Source organism: Balaenoptera physalus (genome assembly GCF_965194825.1).
Source record: "Balaenoptera physalus genome assembly, chromosome: 13".
Classification (NCBI taxonomy): domain Eukaryota; kingdom Metazoa; phylum Chordata; class Mammalia; order Artiodactyla; family Balaenopteridae; genus Balaenoptera; species Balaenoptera physalus.
Window position 1 is genome coordinate 64,122,505 of NC_138892.1, and position 19,926 is coordinate 64,142,430.

General features: G+C 39.0%; 1 protein-coding gene across 9 annotated transcripts in view; it reads right to left on the reverse strand.

The window, feature by feature from the left end:
• The window catches only part of LARP4 (La ribonucleoprotein 4), a 66,665-nt gene extending 51,202 nt beyond the window's left edge, over positions 1 to 15,463 (reverse strand). For 4 of the 9 annotated variants that reach the window (XM_082421341.1, XM_082421344.1, XM_082421342.1 and 1 more), the window contains exon 1: positions 13,608 to 13,780. In XM_082421341.1, coding sequence (XP_082277467.1) covers positions 13,608 to 13,625 — 18 coding nt within the window. In that variant the 5' untranslated portion in view covers positions 13,626 to 13,780. Of the gene's footprint in view, positions 1 to 4,636; positions 4,686 to 12,946; positions 12,965 to 13,364; positions 13,502 to 13,607; positions 13,781 to 14,911 lie in introns of those variants that run through there. The other 5 variants (XM_082421345.1, XM_082421346.1, XM_082421343.1 and 2 more) reach the window with 4 other exon arrangements.
• Positions 15,464 to 19,926: the final 4,463 nt, after the last annotated feature.

The window sequence follows — 19,926 nt, forward strand, 5'->3', positions numbered from 1 at the left end:
CCTGGGCCCCCTGCACTGGAGAGCGGAGCCTTAGCCACTGGACCACCAGGGAAGTCCCTAGGTAGCAATTTTGGAATGCAAGTCAACTTTACATTTGCCCCTATGTAGACATGTGAACAGTGCATGCTTATCAGTTAGAATTCAGAATCCACTCTGGCTAAATTAAACAGAAAGGTAATTTATTAAAAGATAGTGTCACTGTCACTGGAAGGGCTGAAAAAAAAACAGATGCAAAGGTAGCATCACTCAAAATAATGTTCCGGAAGTGCCCTGATGAGGAAATCACTAACCCTGCCACCACCAAGCAGTAAATGCCAAAATTCAAATCCATTACAACTTTTATTATTACCAGCACCAATGCCACTTCTCCATTAGGAACTCAACCTTGTATTAACTCCACTTCAAGCTGACCACCTCTAATGCCACTTCTGTCTATAAAATGGAAGTTACGAATAGAACCCTCATTTCCCTACATTGTATATTTTCAAATAGAAGACATCTGTAGGTGTGGTCTGACTAGTGGCTCTTAGGTAACATGCTTGCATCCATCTAGATACAAGGGAATCTGGGAATTTGAGTTTTGACTAGTACATTCACTGGAGAGGCCTAACTCATAATATGGGCATTTCTGCAAATGTAGAAAGCTACTGAAGAAGTGGGAGGTCCCAAATATGACAAAGAGATTAAGGCTAATATTTAACATACAAGATGTATTATGCCACGTATACTTAATTTATAAATAAATACCCAATATTGGGGAATTACGATTTTAAAAACTTACCTTTTACTTACTGATGGGACGTACTATTTCACTGAGCATTTAATAATGACTCAAAATAATTAACTAGATGCCTTTCAGCAGCATACTACCCATAAATCTGATGTCTCCCTTGCTAATGGTGCCAAGAATAATCAAAGTGTGAGGTCTATGGCATATAGACGAGCAGTACTCCTGGGCATATTTATATTTTTCTCCAGCCTAGTTAAGAGTATACACTCTAAAAGCCATTAATGTACAGAAGAAGACATATATAAGAATGTATATTGCAGCCCTGACCCCATTAGTGAAAGATTGAAAATAACCTAAATATCCACCTATAGACAAATGGTTAAATAAAATGTAGTATATTTCATAACATAGAATACTATAAAAGTAAAAAAAAAAAGGGCTACATACACTAATGTGTAAAGTGCTCCAAGGTATATTATTCAGTGAAAAAACTCAAGTTGCAAAACAATAAGCATGTTGTTTTTTATTCATATTAACAAACATAAAATCATTGTACAGATAAAACATATTGGTATGTAAAAACAGAAAAGGTTTGGAAGGTTACTATTAACAATAGAACTGGGGACTTCCCTGGTGGTGCAATGGTTAAGAATCCGCCTGCCAATGCAGGGGACACGGGTTTGAGCCCTGGTCCAGGAAGATCCCACATGTCGCGGAGCAACTAAGCCCATGCGCCACAACTACTGAGCCGGCGCTCTAGAGCCCATGAGCCACAACTACTGAAGCCCACACACTCTAGGGCCTGTGTGCCACAACTACTGAGCCCGTGTGCTGCAACTACTGGAGCCTGTGCTCCACAACGAGACGCCACCGCAATGAGAGGCCCGCACACGGCAATAAAGAGTAGCCATTTCTCCAACTGGAGCAAGCCCGCCCGCCCACAGCAACAAAGACACAATGCAGGCAAAAAAAAGAAAAAAAAAAAACAATAGAACTGCAAACTAGTAAGAAATCTGCCAAACAGGGAAAAGGTACAAAAACAAGCAGGAATAATTAATTGCAAAATGTCAATTTTAGGGAATTTCCTGGTGTCCAGTGGTTAGGACTCCACACTTCCACTGCAGGAGGCACGGGTTCAGTCCCTGGTCATGGAACTAAGATTCCGCATGCTGCGCAGCATGGCCCCCCCACCCCCCAAAAAAGTCAATTTTACCGGGACTTCCCTCGTGGTCCAGTGGTTAAGAATCCACCTTCCAGGGCTTCCCTGGTGGTGCAGTGGTTGAGAATCTGCCTGCTAATGCAGGGGACACGGGTTCGCGCCCTGGTCTGGGAAGATCCCACATGCCGCGGAGCAACTAGGCCCGCGAGCCACTACTACTGAGCCTGTGCTCCCCAACAAGAGAGGCCGCAACAGTGAGAGGCCCGCGCACCGCGATGAAGAGTGGCCCCCACTTGCCACAACTAGAGAAAGCCCTCGCACAGAAACGAAGACCCAACATAGCAATCAATCAATCAATAAAAAAATGAATAAATCTTTAAAAAAAAAAGTATCCACCTTCCAATGCAGGGGACACGGGTTTGATCCCTGGTAGGGGAACTAAGATCCCACGTGCTGCAGGGCAACTAAGACCACGTACCACAACTAGAGAGCCCACGCACTGCAACTACTGAGCCCGCGCACCACAACTGGAGAGAAGCCTGTGCGTTGCAACTAAGACCCAATGCAGCCAAAAATAAAAATAAATAAAAATTTTTTTTTAAAAAAGTCAATTTTACCTATTGAACTACTTAGTGCCATTTTGACAAGTATAAAAAGAAACAACTCACTGCTGTAATTCATATAACTTTGCTAAAAGTTGGCAATGTTTATCAAAAGCCTTAAAATTATATATTCTTTGGTCCAAAAATTCTACTTGTCAGATTTGCTCAAAAGAAAGATATACAAAAATATAAATACAAAGATGTTCATCACAATTTCATAATAGTGAAAAATTAGAAACATTCAACTGCTATGGTCTGAACATCTGTGTAACTCCCAACTTCATATGTTGAAATCCTAATGCCCAATGTCATAGTACTGGGAGGTGGGGCCTTTGGGAGTTGCTTAAGTCATGAAAATGAAGCCCTCATGAATGAGATTAGTGCTCTTCTAAAAGAGATTCCACAGACCTCCCTAGCCCCTTCCACCACTGAGGACACAGTGAAAAGGCACTATCTATGAACCAGAAAACCCTCATGAAATACCAAATCTGTTGGTACCATGATCCTGGACTTCCCAGAAATAAATTTCTTTTGTTCATAAACTACCTAATCTGTGATATCGTTATAGCAGCCCAAATAGAATAAGACACCAACAAGAGAGTGAGGATTTGTTCAGTAACTGTAGTCCAGCCACATACAGAATATCCTAGAGCCTTAAAACCAGATTGTATATAAAACTTTTGAGATCTGAATAAGTTCTGCAGACTGTATCAACGTAAATTTGCTTGTCTTTACACCATACTATGGTTAAGCAAGGTGTTACTACTGGAGGGGCCTGGGCAAAAAGTACACGGTACCACCCTGTACATTCTGGGGACAACTTCCTGTGAATCTATAATTATTTCAAAATAAAGTTTTTAAAAATGGAGAAAAAAATATAGAAGACATGGAAAATGGTCACATTTTGAAGACACTTGGAAAAACAGTAAAGCAAGTTGCTATCTTATAGAAATGACTCAAGTCTGTGAAATAATGCACAAGCACAGAAAAAAGTGGAGAGGGAATTCCCTGGTGGTCCAGCAGTTAGGACTCCACACTTCCACTGAGGGGGCATAGGTTCGATCCCTGGTCTGGGAACTAAGATCTGCATGCCGCATGGCATGGCAAATAAATAAACAAATAAACAAACAAATAAGGTCATAACACCTCTGTAAAGCAGTATGTCAATATTGATGTGAAAAACTTTTAAAACATTCACTATTTGAGCTACCACAGAGAATATTAGCCTAAAAGCTTTATACACAAGAATGTCCTTTATAAAATTACTCAATATAAAGAAAATTTGGAAACTGAAAACGTCCATCAAAAAAAGTTGATGTGGGGACTTCCTGGTAGTCCAGTGGGTAAGACTCCGAGCTCCCAATGCAGGGGGCCTGGGTTCGATCCCTGGTCAGGGAACTAGGTCCCACACACGTGCCACAACTAAAGATCCTGAGTGCTGCAACAAAGACCCGGCACAGCCAAAATAAATAAATAAAATTTTTTTTAATTGAAAAAAAAAATTAAAACGTTGATGTTTTCCTATAACAAATAATCTTTAAAATGACACAATAATGAATCTGACAAATCAGTTTAATGAGAACAAAGACTTAATTTTTCATTTAAATTCTAGATAACCATGTTTGACTCATCTTTTGACTAAGTTTAATAAAGAAGCCCATAAAAATCCTTATCTCATTAAAAAAAAATCCTTCTCTCTCCCACAGAACTCGAAGTAAGCCCTTGAGGCTACAGTTATATAAAACATCTATTAAAGGATGTAAATTGTCCAAGTGCATGCTGAAACTATCTGCCAACATACACATATGCAGTATGTAAGCACAAAGATACTCTCAAATCACCACAAAAATATTCAAATTGTCAGTCCGTAAAACTAACAGATCAACACCTCTATCTCTAAGCAATATATGCCATTATCGAATAAGCCAAAAGCAGTCCTTATGATTGACCCATTTTATGCCAGTTCTTATCTGGGGAAAGATACAAATGAAAGGAAAAAACAGAAATGTAAATTTCTTGGCAAAATGATATCTTCTGGTCATAAGAGAGCAGTTTTAAGGTAATAGAACCAAGAGTTAGGAAAAAGTCGCCATAAATATGGCAAAACCATCTCTTTGGTCATATATAACTGTTTGTTTTACTTACCTATTTACTATCAGAAACAGAAATCCCATGCCACTTAACCCTACAAATGCTGAAAAACAGAAATAAAGTATAGAAATTGATTAAACTTATTTGCCTCATGGCAGATCAATCATCCAGGTTTAATTTTTACATCTCCAATACTGAGAGGACAACACCACAAGTACTTAAAAAAAAAAAGTGGGGTGGAATTCCCTGGCAGTCCAGCGGTTATGACTCCGCACTTCCACTGCAAGGGGCACAGGTTCAATCCCTGGTCAGGGAATTAAGATCCCACAAGCTGCAAGGGACAGCCGACCCACCCCCCCCAAAATATATAAACACCTGTCATTTCATCCAGCGTGAAACTTCAGAGTCCTACCAGAAGATGCTTAGGGGCATTTTATAGAAAGTAAAAATGAAAACTGGGAATTTTTCACCCATTCTGACAAAGAAGGATAACTAACATTTATGGAACACTTAATTCATCTTCATAACAACTACATTTAAATTCTATCATCCACATTTTGTAGATAAGGAAAACCTTACTTTACCTAAAGGTAATCTGCCCAAGGCTGCACAGCTAATAAAGACAGAGCCAGAATTTGAACCTAGGTGCTCTGCAGAGTCTGCCACTATACTACAGTTGCCTTAGAGAAAACTTTAAGACAACAAGTTACATACTATTTAAGGAATATTACAAATCTCCTCACCAAGCCTGTAAAACAGTCCCTGGCCCCAGTTCTACCTAGAGCGGCTAACAATACAGAAGAAATGGATATAGAAAATAGACCTCAGATAAGAACTAGAGTACCCAGGGCAGAAGTCAATTCAGCTCTGCAATGATTTCTATCTTAGGGCCACGGTACAGCTAATTTTCAGCTAAAAAAAAAAAAGTAAGATCCATGGTAATTTGTGCAATAAAATTTACCCCCTATTACAAAGCACTTATCCTAACTTGAATTATTTTGTCTGCAAGCTCCACAATGACAGTGACCTTGCCTATGGTTTACTCTTCTCTAGCACCTTGAACAGTAAATAGCACACAGGAGACCAATAATAAAATTTATATGCTATATGAGAGTTTCTTAAACCTAACTGTGCATAAGAATCATCTAGGGATCTTGATAAAATGCAGATTCTGATTCAGCAGTTCAGGGAAAGGGCTAGAGAGTTTGTATTCTAACAAGCCCTGGGTAAAGAAGTTACTGAGGCTCACACTTTGAATAGCAAGGTAACTGGACCAACCTAAGTCATTTGCCAAATTGTCAAAAATCAGGATTCACTTACTCCACACCTGGAAGGAAATCTTCAGTTTATTCATCAATAAAACTATTACTGCTGATCTTCTAATATCAGAGGAAAAGACAAGTTCCCCAAATTCCCACTTCCTCAGTCAGATGACAGATGATGAGTGCTTAAAACTCTGGGGGAGGGCTTCCCTGGTGGCACAGTAGTTAAGAATCCGCCTGCCAATACAGGGGGCATGGGTTCAAGTCCTGGTCCGGGAAGATACCACATGCTGTGGAGCAACTAAGCCCGTGCGCCACAACTACTGAAGCCTGTGCACCTATAGCCCGTGCTCCGCAAGGATAAGCCACTGCAATGAGAAGCCTGAGCACCGCAATGAAGAGTAGCCCCCACTCGAGCAACTAGAGAAAGCCCGCAGGCAACGAAGACCCAAAGCAGTCAAAAAAAAAAAACAACCACCACCTTTGGGGGAGTCATGGATTGATCTGAAGGTATAATCAAAATTAGACTTCTTCCGGGCTTCCCTGGTGGCGCAGTGGTTGAGAATCTGCCTGCCAATGCAGGGCACACGGGTTCGAGCCCTGGTCTGGGAAGATCCCACATACCGCAGAGCGGCTGGGCCCGTGAGCCACAATTGCTGAGCTTGCGCGTCTGGAGCCTGTGCTCTGCAGCAAGAGAGGCCGCGATAGTGAGAGGCCCGCGCACCGCGATGAAGAGTGGCCCCCGCTTGCCACAACTAGAGAAAGCCCTCGCACAGAAACGAAGACCCAACACAGCCATAAATAAATAAATAAATAAATAATGTTAGCTGTTAAAAAAAAAAAATTAGACTTCTTCCTAAAAAGTTCTACATATGAGATTCATGATCACCTTATTGTTAAAGACTAAGAACCCAATTAATAGATATTTAGCATTTAAATAGTCCTCAAAATACCGAGTCAGTTTACTTCAAATTGGTCATCTGATAAAGCCAATAGCTAACTATACAAATGAACTCAAAAAACCTCAAACCTCAAATATCAGTACTAAATATCAAAATAATCCTTTTCAAAAAAGGGCACCTTTTAATTCCTAGTGTGTATAGCCAAGTCAGCAAACTTTGTTACGAAAACTGAAATGAGATCTTTCATAAGTATATGTGAAAGCAGCAACTCACTTATGTTTATTATGTACCAGACACTAAGCGCTTTACATTGACTGTCAATCCTCTTAACAACCCTTTGAGATAGATAATAATTATAATATCTCATATATTAGTATTATCCTCAATTTACAGATAAGGAAACTGAAAAACACAAGTTAAACAACTTGCCCAAGGTCATACAACTAGAAAGTTGCCTAACCTGAGCAGGCAGCCTGGCCCCAGAGTCCATGTTCTTAACCATTCTTTTATGCAACCTTTCACATAAATGTATCTTATTATTATTCAATCACTGCCCTCCTATTTTTTTCCTTCCTCCAACTCAAAATGATAGAATAACCCTATTTCCCTTGGCTTGCTCAACTGCAAATTTTTGTAAATCCTATAAATTTACATTTCCTATAGCCAATTCAACAACAAATACTTTAGTACCAATTTAGTACACTATCTTCCCTTGTTAATGATATGGAAAAACAACAACCAGCCAACAAGCACACAGTAAATCTCTGATCTCCTCTGAACAATTATCATACAAACCAGGACATTTTTGAGAATAAAATGGGGTGCGACATCTGTTCCAGAAAACAGGTGTACACTATGACTGTCCAGGACAAAATGGGAGGTATGGTCACTCTACCCATTTTGTAGTTTGCACTACCTAGTGGTATGAAATACTGGCCAACTATGCACTATACAAACCCTGGATTACTCCTGACTTTTCTGCTCTGACAGAGAAAATGCTTTTCTCTTCCCTCAATAATATATAAATCAAACAAAACTTAATTCCTCATCCTTGGCTCTATGCCTATGTTCATACCATACTCCTAGTAATATTCATCTAAAGTACTCCTCTGTCTTTAATTTACAGCCAGTCGTTTATAAATACAGAGATATTTTCTGAACTAAAGATTGGTTCAAATGCCCAGACAAGGCAATAGACGAGAGGAAACATGAGTATGTGATATTCAAGTTTCTTTTCCTTACATTTACTTACACTTACACATTAGAAAAAATATTTTTTTCCACAAGAGCAAATATAAAGTGCCGATTTGCACTTTATCATTTGTATTTCTTTAAATCTTGCATATAAATGAGTCTGTATTTAACAGTCTGCAAGCTTCATTCTCATTTTAAAAGTTTTATTTGCCCAATTGATAATATACTCAAACTATAAAAAATTTAAAGTAAGGTAATTAACCTGTTTGGCTTAGAGCAAATCAATAACAATGCTGGGATTCAAACTCAAAGTTATACGTCTCTTAAATCAGTGCTATCTCACAGTAGCTTTTGCAATTAATAGTGCTGCTATCAGGTAGTTTTAATAAATTTCCCAGAAATACTTGCTGTGATGATCAAATGATAGTGTCTGTCAAGCCTTTACCTAGACTGTATTACAAACAAGGCTTAATACATAAACACCATGAACACAGGGCTTCCCTGGTGGTGCAGTGGTTGAGAATCCGCCTGCCAATGCAAGGGACACGGGTTCGATCCCTAGCCCGGGAAGATCCCACATACCGCGAAGCAACTAAGCCCATGCGCCGCAACTACTGAGCCTGTGCTCCAGAGCCCGTGAGCCACAACTACTGAAGCCCACGCGCCTAGAGCCCGTGCTCCACAACTAGAGAAGCCACTGCAATGAGAAGCCTGCGCACTGCAACGAAGAGTAGCCCTGGCTGGCCGCCACTAGAGAAAGCCCGCGTGCAGCAACAAATACCCAACACAGCCAAACAAAACAAAAAAGAAAACAAAAAAACCCACCATGAACACAACCTAAACTCTCAGAAGAATCATTCTCAAATTACAGATAGGAAGTTGAGGCTCAAAAAAAGTTGTCACTTGCCTCAGGTCATAGCTAACATTTGAACCCAGGATTCCAAAACCCTTACAGAAAATCATAGCGCAAAACACAAAAGTTTACAATGTTTTCAAGACTGGAAACCTGCCTCAAGAATTAAACTTGAAAGAAAACACAACTTAAGCAAAACACAGACTATAGGAACAATAAATTAAAATGCTACAAGCACTACCAGAGCTAAAGAGTCACTTTCCATTTTCACTTAATGATATTCGAAGTGGAAGTTTAAAAAAATTTTTTTAAGACTTCACAATGATAGCTGCATTCGTTTCCTAACTTCCTCTACTTTCCACTCCTCTGCAATACAGACACGGACTCCATCTCTACCTACAGGGTCTAAATCTTTTTTTAAGCTCCTAGGGAGAGACCAAAATTACAGATTTCAAATGTTCATGTCTAGTACTAAAGATCACTTCCATTAGCTGAGAAGTAATATGGAGCTGACAGCCTGAACAAACTCAAATTGATAGAAAATAGTTGAATATCAATATTTCTAGTTACTGGTTTTTCACATACTGTAATTTGAAGCACCATGAGGTACTTTTACATCTTTATATTCACTTCTGAGCATTTTATTCCACTTTTCACACTTCGAAAGTAATTTCTACTTCATTTTCAGCCCATTATATTTGAAAATATTTCTTTGAAAATGTTTATCCATTTTAAAATTCTGTATCCAGCTCCAATAAATATTCCAAAATCAAATTGTTCAAAAATCACTCAGCTATTCACTTATTTATAATTCTTCTTGGCAATAATTTCACAATTCGTTAAGGCACTTTCTTCTTTTCATTTTTGAAAAATCATTTTCACTAAGTCATATCTAATAACTTTTTATAAATACGTGATTATTTAAGCTAATGGGAAAAAACTGAGTACTGTACTTGAGGTAAAAGGCACAAAACTTCCCATGATTACTGAAATATAAAATCAATGAAAAATTATCTAGGCAAATATCCCACTTATTTCAGATTCTAAAGCTAACCTAAAATTTAAAATGTTATCACCCAAAAAAGCAGAAAACTTTAGAAGTCAGATAAATTACTTTTAAAATTGTGTAAGATCTGGGGGAAGAGGGATTTACTGTTTAATGTGTACAGAGCTTCAGTTTTGCAAGATGAAGCTTCTGGAGATGGATGGTGGCGATGGTTGCACAACAATGTAAATGTACTTAATACCACTGAACTGTACATTAAAAATGGTTAAGATGATACATTTTGTTATGTGTATTTTACCATAATTAAAAATAATTTTTAAAAATTATGTGAGAGTATGCATCCTAGGGTGCATAAAAGTCACTGCTACCTAAATAAGTGGTTATAAGTATTCATTTTTAGGGAAAAACTCAAATAGAGACAGAAATCCAATAAAAACGTTGCCAAACAACTAGAGCAGACATAATTGGCTGGAAATACTGGAGGGGGAAAATGATCTGAAAAATGAATAAAATACTGGCAAACCATAAAAACACGAAAAGATTGCAAACTGCCTCCTTGGCGCTCAAAAACTTAAATAACTCGCTAGCAGCCAGAAGAACACAGCAAAGGGCTGTTTCAAACTTTCAGAATTTTTTCTAACCGAATTTATGCTGGAACATGTTTAACAATCTGGTATATTATCCAAACGTTTTTACCTCTTCCCAGAGAGACAGACACGGTATGTGTCTCCTTCAGAACAGAGGTGAGATAAAAACAAAACTACTGAAGTCAGTATAGCCCTTTGTCTGCAAGACCAAGTTTTTAAAAAGTTACATCTAAGTATTACTTAAAATAGGATTCCTTGTCTGCCTATAGATTTCTATTGCAGTACACTGCAATTTAGAGTTCTAATTCCACCTTCAATATTCACTAGCTGTATGATCTTGGGCAAGTTTCCTAAATTTTCTGTGCCTTAGTTTCTTTATCTCTAAAATGGAGATAATGCTACTTACCTCATAGATAGGTTTGAGTTGTTGTATATAAATGTATACATGCAAAAAGACTTAACAGGCCTGACATATCAATAGTGAGCACAATTCATGAGAACACAACTATTATTATATTATTATCATTACTATTATCTATCCCACTGATACCAGTTATAAACTAGTTAAGCTGGGGTCTCTCCAGAAAAATGCACACAAATAAAAGATTTTGAACACAGCTGCAGAGGACTCATCAATCCCAGATTAGAGAAGTCCTACCAAAGCAACTTAGTTGGTAGTAAAGTGGTTAACCTCCCTCATGCCATGGACCTCTTCAGTAGTCCAATTAACCTATGAATCTCTTCTGAGAATGTTTTTAAGTACATGAAATACACAGGACTACAAAAAACCAATTATAGTATAGTTTTAAAAGTATTTTAAAATTTCTAATTTAGTAATAAATGTTTCTTTACAAGTGCATTAAACAAGACTTTTTTACATATAATAATAAGGAGCAATGCGCATAAACAACATTTCAAGATATCTGCAAAAACTGTAATATGTTATGAAAACACTTCTCTTGTTGCATCCATTGAAATGTCAAGAATTTTTAATTCTCTTCAATTCTAGATTTCAATTAGAAGCTACTAAAAATAAACAGGCAAATTTTTTTTCCTCAACCAAGTTCACGGACTTCCTCAATTCCATCTAGGGACCCAAATTAAGAACCCCTGGCTTACTGGAAAGTAAGTGCAAAAATAAGTTTTGGAGTCAGTGACTTATGTTCTAGAAGCCAGACTTCAGACTTTAGTCCCCACATTATTTACACCTGAATGACCTTAGACATCAAACTTCTGAGCTTTGGTTCCCTCATTTAGAATAATTCCTACATCATGAGGTTACAAGGATTGAGTATTAGTTAACAAAATGCCAAAAGACCGTATGTTATATTTTATTGATTTTAATAGCACATAATTAGACCCAAATATTTAATGCCATTGTTAATTTTCAGTAAAACTCATCATATGTGAAAAATTAAAAACCACATACTGATTTACAAAGAAAATGATTAATGGAAATACTAACTATATGTAACATTTTAGTGAGAGCTATGATTTAGCTTCAGAATGACCTGTATCTAAATCCCAGTTCCACTACTTCAGTCTTACTAAGTTAAACTCTCCACCTCAGTTTTCTCATCTATAGAACACTGCAAGGTTGTTTTAGAAACGAGATCTAGCTTAAACGGTCAATAAATGGAGTTATTATTAAAGTTCACATTTTAACAAAGCCAAAGAAATCAATTTGGACCTCAAAAGTTTATTCTGTAATTCATGTTTATATAACTACAACTTCACAGTCCTTTGCCCAGCAAAACACATACACACTTAAAACCTGCAGCATTTGATTGGCATAACATTCCTAACACAAACTGGCACTACTTAAAATCAGATATGATTTCTTATTCTGCCCAAGGAAAACAACGAGGATAAAAAACGATCAACAGAATGGATTCAATAATTTTAAGTCTTTTCATGATTTACTTGGAATCTTTACTACCAAGGTTGGAATACTCTATAAGGTAGCTGTCTCTTTAAACCCCAATATAAAGATCTCAAATGTATCAGCTACATATTGCCGGTTACATTAAAAAAAAAAAAAAAAAAAGGCAGAAGCATGTGTCTACTTCATGCCGGAATACTATGGATTAAGATCTCCCCCCGTCCGTCTGAAAAAAACCCGCCATAGACTAGCTCCCGATCCATTATACAACCTGTAAATTCCTTCCCTCATTGAAAAGATTCTTTTTGTGGGCATAGTTAACAAGTGCCAAGCTGCGAAGTTGCAGCTTTGCTGGTTTGACGTTTTCACAATGCAAGAACAATATGATCTGGAATCTACTCAAAGCATTAGCCAGGCAGTCAGCTGATGCTCACTGCACACAAGAGAAAGACAGAAATAAGAGAAACTGAACCTCGTATTTGTGTAAAACAGGTATCCACTACGTTTTAAAACTAAAATAGGCCAACAGTAGATGTTCCAGTTAAAATAATAAAAGTATTTCTATTGTTAAATAACAATTAAAAAAAAAAAAACCGGCTTTCCCCGAACTAGGTTTCGCTCGTTCTTGGAATTTTCCTTGTAAAGGGCTCTTATCCGTTCATAAAATCAGCCCCTCACCTCGGAGCGGCTGCCTGAGTTAACTTTTATAAAAGGTCAAAGCGGTGCCTTTCAAGGTTTCCAAACCCTACTGGCTTCTGCTCCGTTCACAGTAACTCTCTTGCCACCCACAGAACGTTCCAGAGACCTAGAGACGGGGACCAAACAAAATTTGGTGGGGGTTGCTAAACAGAGGCTTTCAACTTTCTTTTCCAAACACTTCTACCGAATTTCACCTTCCTCCCTCCGCAGCCCCACATGTTGCTCGCCTGCTCCCAGAGGGCCGCGCGAGGCCTCGCTTCACCCCGGAACGCGCCCACCTGATTACCCTTTTCTCCGCAGACTCCGCCCTCCCCGCCCCCCTCCCCCCCCCCCGGCTCGCCTCCTCTAGGAGGTCCATATGGGACGCTTTCCCCTTCCTCCGATCCTCACGCCGCACCAGAGAAGCCTCGATTCTCCACCTTCGGTTCTCCCCCGCCACGGCGCTCGCCTCTCACAGCCTCCTAAAGTGCTGCGAGCGCGCAGAGCGGAGCCGCGGGCCTGCACGGCCCAGGTGCTGTGTCAGCCTATCTGCCGGTTCCGCGCCGTGTACGGCCTGGAAAGTCACATGGCGCTGGGACCGGCCGGCGCCTTCACACTCCTGCTCTCCTCAGAGCAGGACGAGAATCCCAAGTCCACTCACCTCCACGAAGAGCAACATGACTTTCTCCGCTCGGCCCAATCGTTCTCGCCGACGCGACTCCAACTGGCTTACAGGCCGGAGCCCCAATAGCTAGGATAAGGACACTCGCCTGGCCCCTCCAACCGGCAGCGGACCCGGCTCCTCCCCCGCCGTCAGCCGCTGCGGCCTGACCCGCCCAGTCCCACCTCCCTTGAAACAGCAACTGTTTCCGGCTCTAGAGAACAATTGCTTCCGGGAGAAGAGAAAATCCTCGGCGCGCTCAAATTTTGCACTACCTTTTCCAGCCGCAGTATGGACTGTACTATCATCTGGCCGGGGGGGGGGGGGGGCGGAGGCGGGGGAAGCGATCAGAGGAAGGCACCATTCTGTGCCACGGGAGTGTGTAAAAATTTTACAGGCGCATTTTATTCCTGGCGAAACGGATAGTTACCATGGCCATAATAACTCCGCAGTTCTCGTGGCCCAAGACCTAGATCTGATAAAAAGCCGAGCTTGTGCAAAGTGTACTGGAAAACAACCAGCCCTGCCGAAAAGGCGGCGGCTCTCAGGGAAAAAGTAGAGAAGGGAAAAAAGCAGCAGTAATAGTAAACATATTAACAGCAACTGCTGTACATTAAAGGCCTACTACATGCCTGGCACTATTCTAAGTATTTTACGGGAATTAATCTAAACAATCAAACGCAATAATACTATTATCCCTATTTTACAGTTGAAGGAGCTCGCTAGAACACACTTTGCCCCAAGTTCCCTTGAATTAGGTACCCACATCTCTGCTCAATATAATGCTATTTGGTAGTACTTAGCCTGGATAGCCTCTTCATTGATGTTCTGCCATTAATTCAAATGAATACAACAAAAATTTTTTAAAATTATAATTTTCTGTTAGATGATCCAAAATCCTTATTATCTTTAGCAACACTTACTAGGATTTATCCCTCCCTTATCAGTCCCACTTCTATATCCTAGCTCTGACACTCATAGTTTGAAACAGTCATGTCTTGATCTTCTCCAATGGATTTTTTCTATTCTATTATTTCAAAAAATCTTCCTAAATTGAAGGTTTCATTTTCACCAAACTGCTATTATTTGCTTTCAAGACCTTACCATTCTGATCCTATGTAATCTCCCTTAACCTCAAATGAATCCCTTCATTTTTCATTTAGATACCAAATTAATTTCCCCTTCAAATTGCTGATATTTCTTCCCATACTCTCCTACTCTGATCCGCAGTAAACTCAACATTACCTCATCTCAATTAAACCAGTCTCCTTACTTTTTCCCTGAAATACAAACTCTGCACTCACCTCCAAAGCCATGGCTCATTGGAATGCCTATCTGAAATGCCTTCATTTGTCAGTCAATCTTCTCTCTCCATAAGGTTCTCCCAAAGACTGCTCCCCACAGGTCTCTTCTTCATGTCCCTCGTTAGCACTTGAATATTATATTCTATCTTAAATTTTTTTTTTGTTTGTTTTTTAGTTTCTTCACAGGTCCCTATCATATATTTTTCACAGTCTAGGATAATGGTAGCCACATAGTAGTATCTCAACAAATGCTTGTCAAATTGAAGAGATTTTAAAATTTGCTTTAAAAAGCCTTCATTTCCAGTTGCTGATGAATTCCATGCTGCATAAAAAAATATGAAGGAGAGAGAGAGCACAATAATACTAAATTAGTTTTGTTGACAAGTATGTAGGCTGCTTTGTGAATGCCCACTAGGGTAAGCAATATAAGGAAATCAAGAGAAATTAACAGTTATTTAAGGATCTCACAATATAGTATTATTATCAACAAAGTAATTTAATAGATTAATTGATTATGTTGAGAAATGCTGGGTAATGATGGCTATTTTAATGAAAACTCACATTTATATAAATAAATAATTCTCCTTAAATGTGGTCCTTTCAGAAAATATTATGAACGTCCTTGAATAAATAGACTTAATTGTGATTTATAGGAAAGGAGGGAGTGATATTTTATGACTGGGGGGGGGAGGGTGCAGTCTAACAATAAAAGAAAGTATTCTGGGACTTAGAAAAGTTTCCATGAGGAGAGGAGTTTTAAACTATAATGAATATCCAAATTTTAGACAGTTTCCATGGAGGTACTGAGGAAGATAATGCCAAATGTTAGGTAAAGAAACCTAAAGTACCACATCTGGTTTTGAGAGGTTCACCAACTGGTGGATAGAAACAAATAATAAATAGTTACACTCAATGAGATAAGTGCTATAATACAAAGTTTACAAAATGATTTGGGAACACGGGAGGGAGTAATTTAGACAACAGGATCTTAGAAGGGAAAATATTTAACTTGCTCTTACATATTGATTGATATTTTTAAAAGACAATTACATTATGATCCCCTGTATCCGTTTCTCTGAAGGATTGAAACAAATTGTTTAAATTTACAAGTTTACAACAAGCACTCAGCATAGGACTAAGTTACAATAAGGACTCAACATAGGAAGTTCTCATAGAGAAATTGTTATACAGTCACAATTTATATAAAATCTAAAGCATACAAAATGATATTACATAGTTTATGAACACATACACCTGCAGTAACACTATATAAACACAGACTAGACATAAATACATCAAATTCATGCTTGTTATGGCCCTCTGAAAAGGGAAAAACAGGAAGGAAGGAGTCTGGGGAGAACACCAAAGGGGACTTCAACTTTATCTCTAATGCTTTCTTTTATTTAAAAATATCTGAAGCAAATATGACAAAATGTTAATATCTGTTCATTCTGGGTGATAGGCACATGGCTATTTGTTATATATCTTTCTGTACTTTTCACATTTTTTTAAATTAAAAAATAATCTACACAACGAACAAAACCATCTGTCCTTTTAATTGCTCTAGAGTCCTAAATCCTTTCACCACCTCTACCATCAGAGGAGCTGCCCAAAGTACTCTTCTTTCAGTTAGAAAGCAGCCTCTAAGCGTTCCCTTCAATTTCCCAGCCAACTACAGAACGTCAAAGCCTTCTTCAGTCAGGCTTCTTGAAGAAATGAGCCACTAGGCAGTGCAAAGAGTGTGATCTTCATCCAAATACTATCTTCCAAGTTACTACAAGTCTAGGAAATGTTGAAGGGCAGCTGAGGAAGTTTGTAACACGATTATTCCGTTACAAGCTTAAACATTCTGAAGCAAAACCTCAGGAGGAGAGAAGAACCAGAAGTTACATTTGATACACTGGATCTTGAATTCTAACACCTAGATTTTAAGCTCATTTAAAGCAGGGCTATACCTTCTATTTCTTTTAGCGTTCCTGTTGTCTGTTCTTTCCTTCCCTCCCTCCCCCCTTCACCCGCTACCATCACAGCATATAGAATGCCTAATTCTCTGCATATAGTAAGCACTCTTTAAATGTTTGAGTCAATGATAATGTCACAATGGGTCTACTATGACATCACCCGGACTGAAACAGCACGGCTAGTATCAGGGTACACCACAGCCTTTGGTTGCAGGCTTTTCCTGCTCTTCTAACTTCCTTGTGGATGGCTTTATTAGCATTTGCCTATATTCTGTGAAAAACGAAGAAATAAAAGAAAATCACTCAACTTCCAAAACGTTTATCCAGATGCCAACTGAGATAGACAGTGAATAGGAAGGAGAAAAAGAAGCTTTGGATTTCACCATAATGTACAAAAATGTCCATGATAGATCAGAGGTCCCTAAGCTTGAGATCCCATTTACGGTACAGGATGTCATCACTAGGATTGAGCAAGCACAGCTCCACAGAGCCAGAGAGGTAGGTAGTAAATGAAAAGTTTATAGATTGCAACTTGCTTTTTAAACTTTCCATGACCAGCTACATTTTTTTTTTAAGGATTCACTTTATTTTCATGACATTTGACTGTGTTTGAGGTCACATTGATTTCAAATGATGATTTCACCTGACTCTGTAGATAACAAGCTCCAATTCTACATTAATTCCTTTCACTTCCATATCAAAGATAATTAAGCTTTTTAAGAAATAAATCACGTGTGTTATTGAGTGATTGTGATAGAAAAATTAAAATCTATAGCTAATATTGGTATCTAATTTTAGTCAATAGTTTTAATTTGTTCTCTACTGAGCTTTTTTTATTTATTTATTTATTTATTTATTTATTTATTTATTTATGGCTGTGTTGGGTCTTCGTTTCTGTGCGAGGGCTTTCTCCAGTTGCGGCAAGTGGGGGCCACTCTTCATCGCGGTGCGCGGGCCTCCCACTATCGCGGCCTCTCCTGTTGCGGAGCACAGGCTCCAGGCGCGCAGGCTCAGTAATTGTGGCTCACGGGCCTAGTCACTCCACGGCATGTGGGATCTTCCCAGACCAGGGCTCGAACCCGCGTCCCCTGCATTGGCAGGCAGATTCTCAACCACTGCGCCACCAGGGAAGCCCTCTACTGAGCTTTTATCAAATACTTATTTTTGATACATTACATTTTAGACAATACATTTTCTCTTATGTATTCTTCTAGGAGTTTTATACTTTTAGATTTTACATTTAGACAATACATTTTCTCTTATGTATTCTTCTAGGAGTTTTATACTTTTAGATTTTACATTTAGGTCTATGATCCATTTTGTCTTAATCTTTGTATATGATATCAGATATGGATTGAGGTTCTTTTTTTTTAACAATTATTCTAGCTCTGTTTGTTGAAAAGACTACCCTTTCTCCATTAAATTGCACTTGCACCTTTACTGAAAATCAGTTGATCATATATGTGTGAGTTAATGTAGTCTCTAGTCAGTTCTCTTGATCTATGTGTCTATCTTAATGCCAATACCACAGTGTCTTTTTTTTTTTTTTTTGGCTGCGTTGGGTCTTTGTTGCTGAGCGCGGGCTTTCTCTAGTTGCAGCGAGCGGGGGCTACTCTTCATTGAGGTGCGCAAGCTTCTCATTGTGGTGGCTTCTCTTGTCACAGAACACGGGCTCTAGGTGTGCAGACTTCAGTAGTTCTGGCTCGCGGGCTCTAGAGTGCAGGCTCAGTAGTTGTGGTACATGGGCTTAGTAACTCAGTGGCATGTGGGATCTTCCTGGACCAGGGCTCGAACCCACGTTCCCTGCATTGACAGACAGATTCTTAACCACTGTACCACCAGAGAAGTCCCACAATACCACAGTGTCTTGATTACTGAGGTTTCATAATAATTCTTGAAATCATGTAGTTTTAATTCCTAAACTTTGTTCTTTTTCAATTGTGCCCAACTTCTCTCACATCTTCCTTTTACCTCCTTTTCCTCTTCTTGGGCTTTTCTCTCAAGACTCAAACAGTCATAATCTGAAACCTGTCTTTGGGAATTCCCTGATGGCACAGTGGTTAAGAATCCACCTGCCAATGCAGGGGACATGGGTTTGAGCCTCGGTCCGGGAGGATCTCACATGCCACGGAGCTACTAAGCCCGTGCGCCACAACTACCGAGCCCACATGCCACACCTACTGAAGCCCGCACACCTAGAGCCCATGCTCCGCAACACAAGAAGCCACCACAGTGAGAAGCCCGGGCACCTCAACGAAGAGTAGCCCCCGCTCACTGCAACTAGGGAAAGCCCACGCACAGCAAGACCCAAAGCAGCCAAAAATAAATAATAAATAAATTTATTTTAAAAACTAAAATAAAATAAAAAATAAAAACTGTCTTTATCCACACTGCTTTCTCCCTTTGCTTTTCCATAGGATATTTAGAATCAGTCTGTCAAATACTATTGGGGGAAAAAAAAAAGCCTACTGGTATTTTGACTGGGAATGTATTGAATTTGTAGATCAATTTGGGGAGAATTGAAATCTTAACAATATTGAGTCTCTGACACTTGAATATAGCATATCTCTCCATTTATTTAGGTCTAATTTTTCTCAGAAGTGCTTTGCATATCTTGTCAGATTTATCCCCAAGTAGTTCATATTTTTTATACTATTGTAAATAGTATTGTTTCTTAATTTCTATTCTCGATTGTTCACAACTAACAAAGAAATACAATAAATTTTTGTATATCGATCTTGTATACTGAAACCTAATTTATTAATTCTCATAGATATTCTTTGTACAGTCTTTGGATTTTCTACATAGACAATTCTGTCGTATACTAATAGAGGCAGTTTTATTTCCTCCTTTCATATCTCTGTGCACTTAAACTTGATTCTTTTTTTTTTTTTTTAATTAATTTATTTATTTATTTATGGCTGTGTTGGGTCTTCGTTTCTGTGCGAGGGCTTTCTTCTAGTTGTGGCAAGCGGGGGCCACTCTTCATCGCTGTGCGCGGGCCTCTCACTATCGCGGCCTCTCGTTGCGGAGCACAGGCTCCAGACGCGCAGG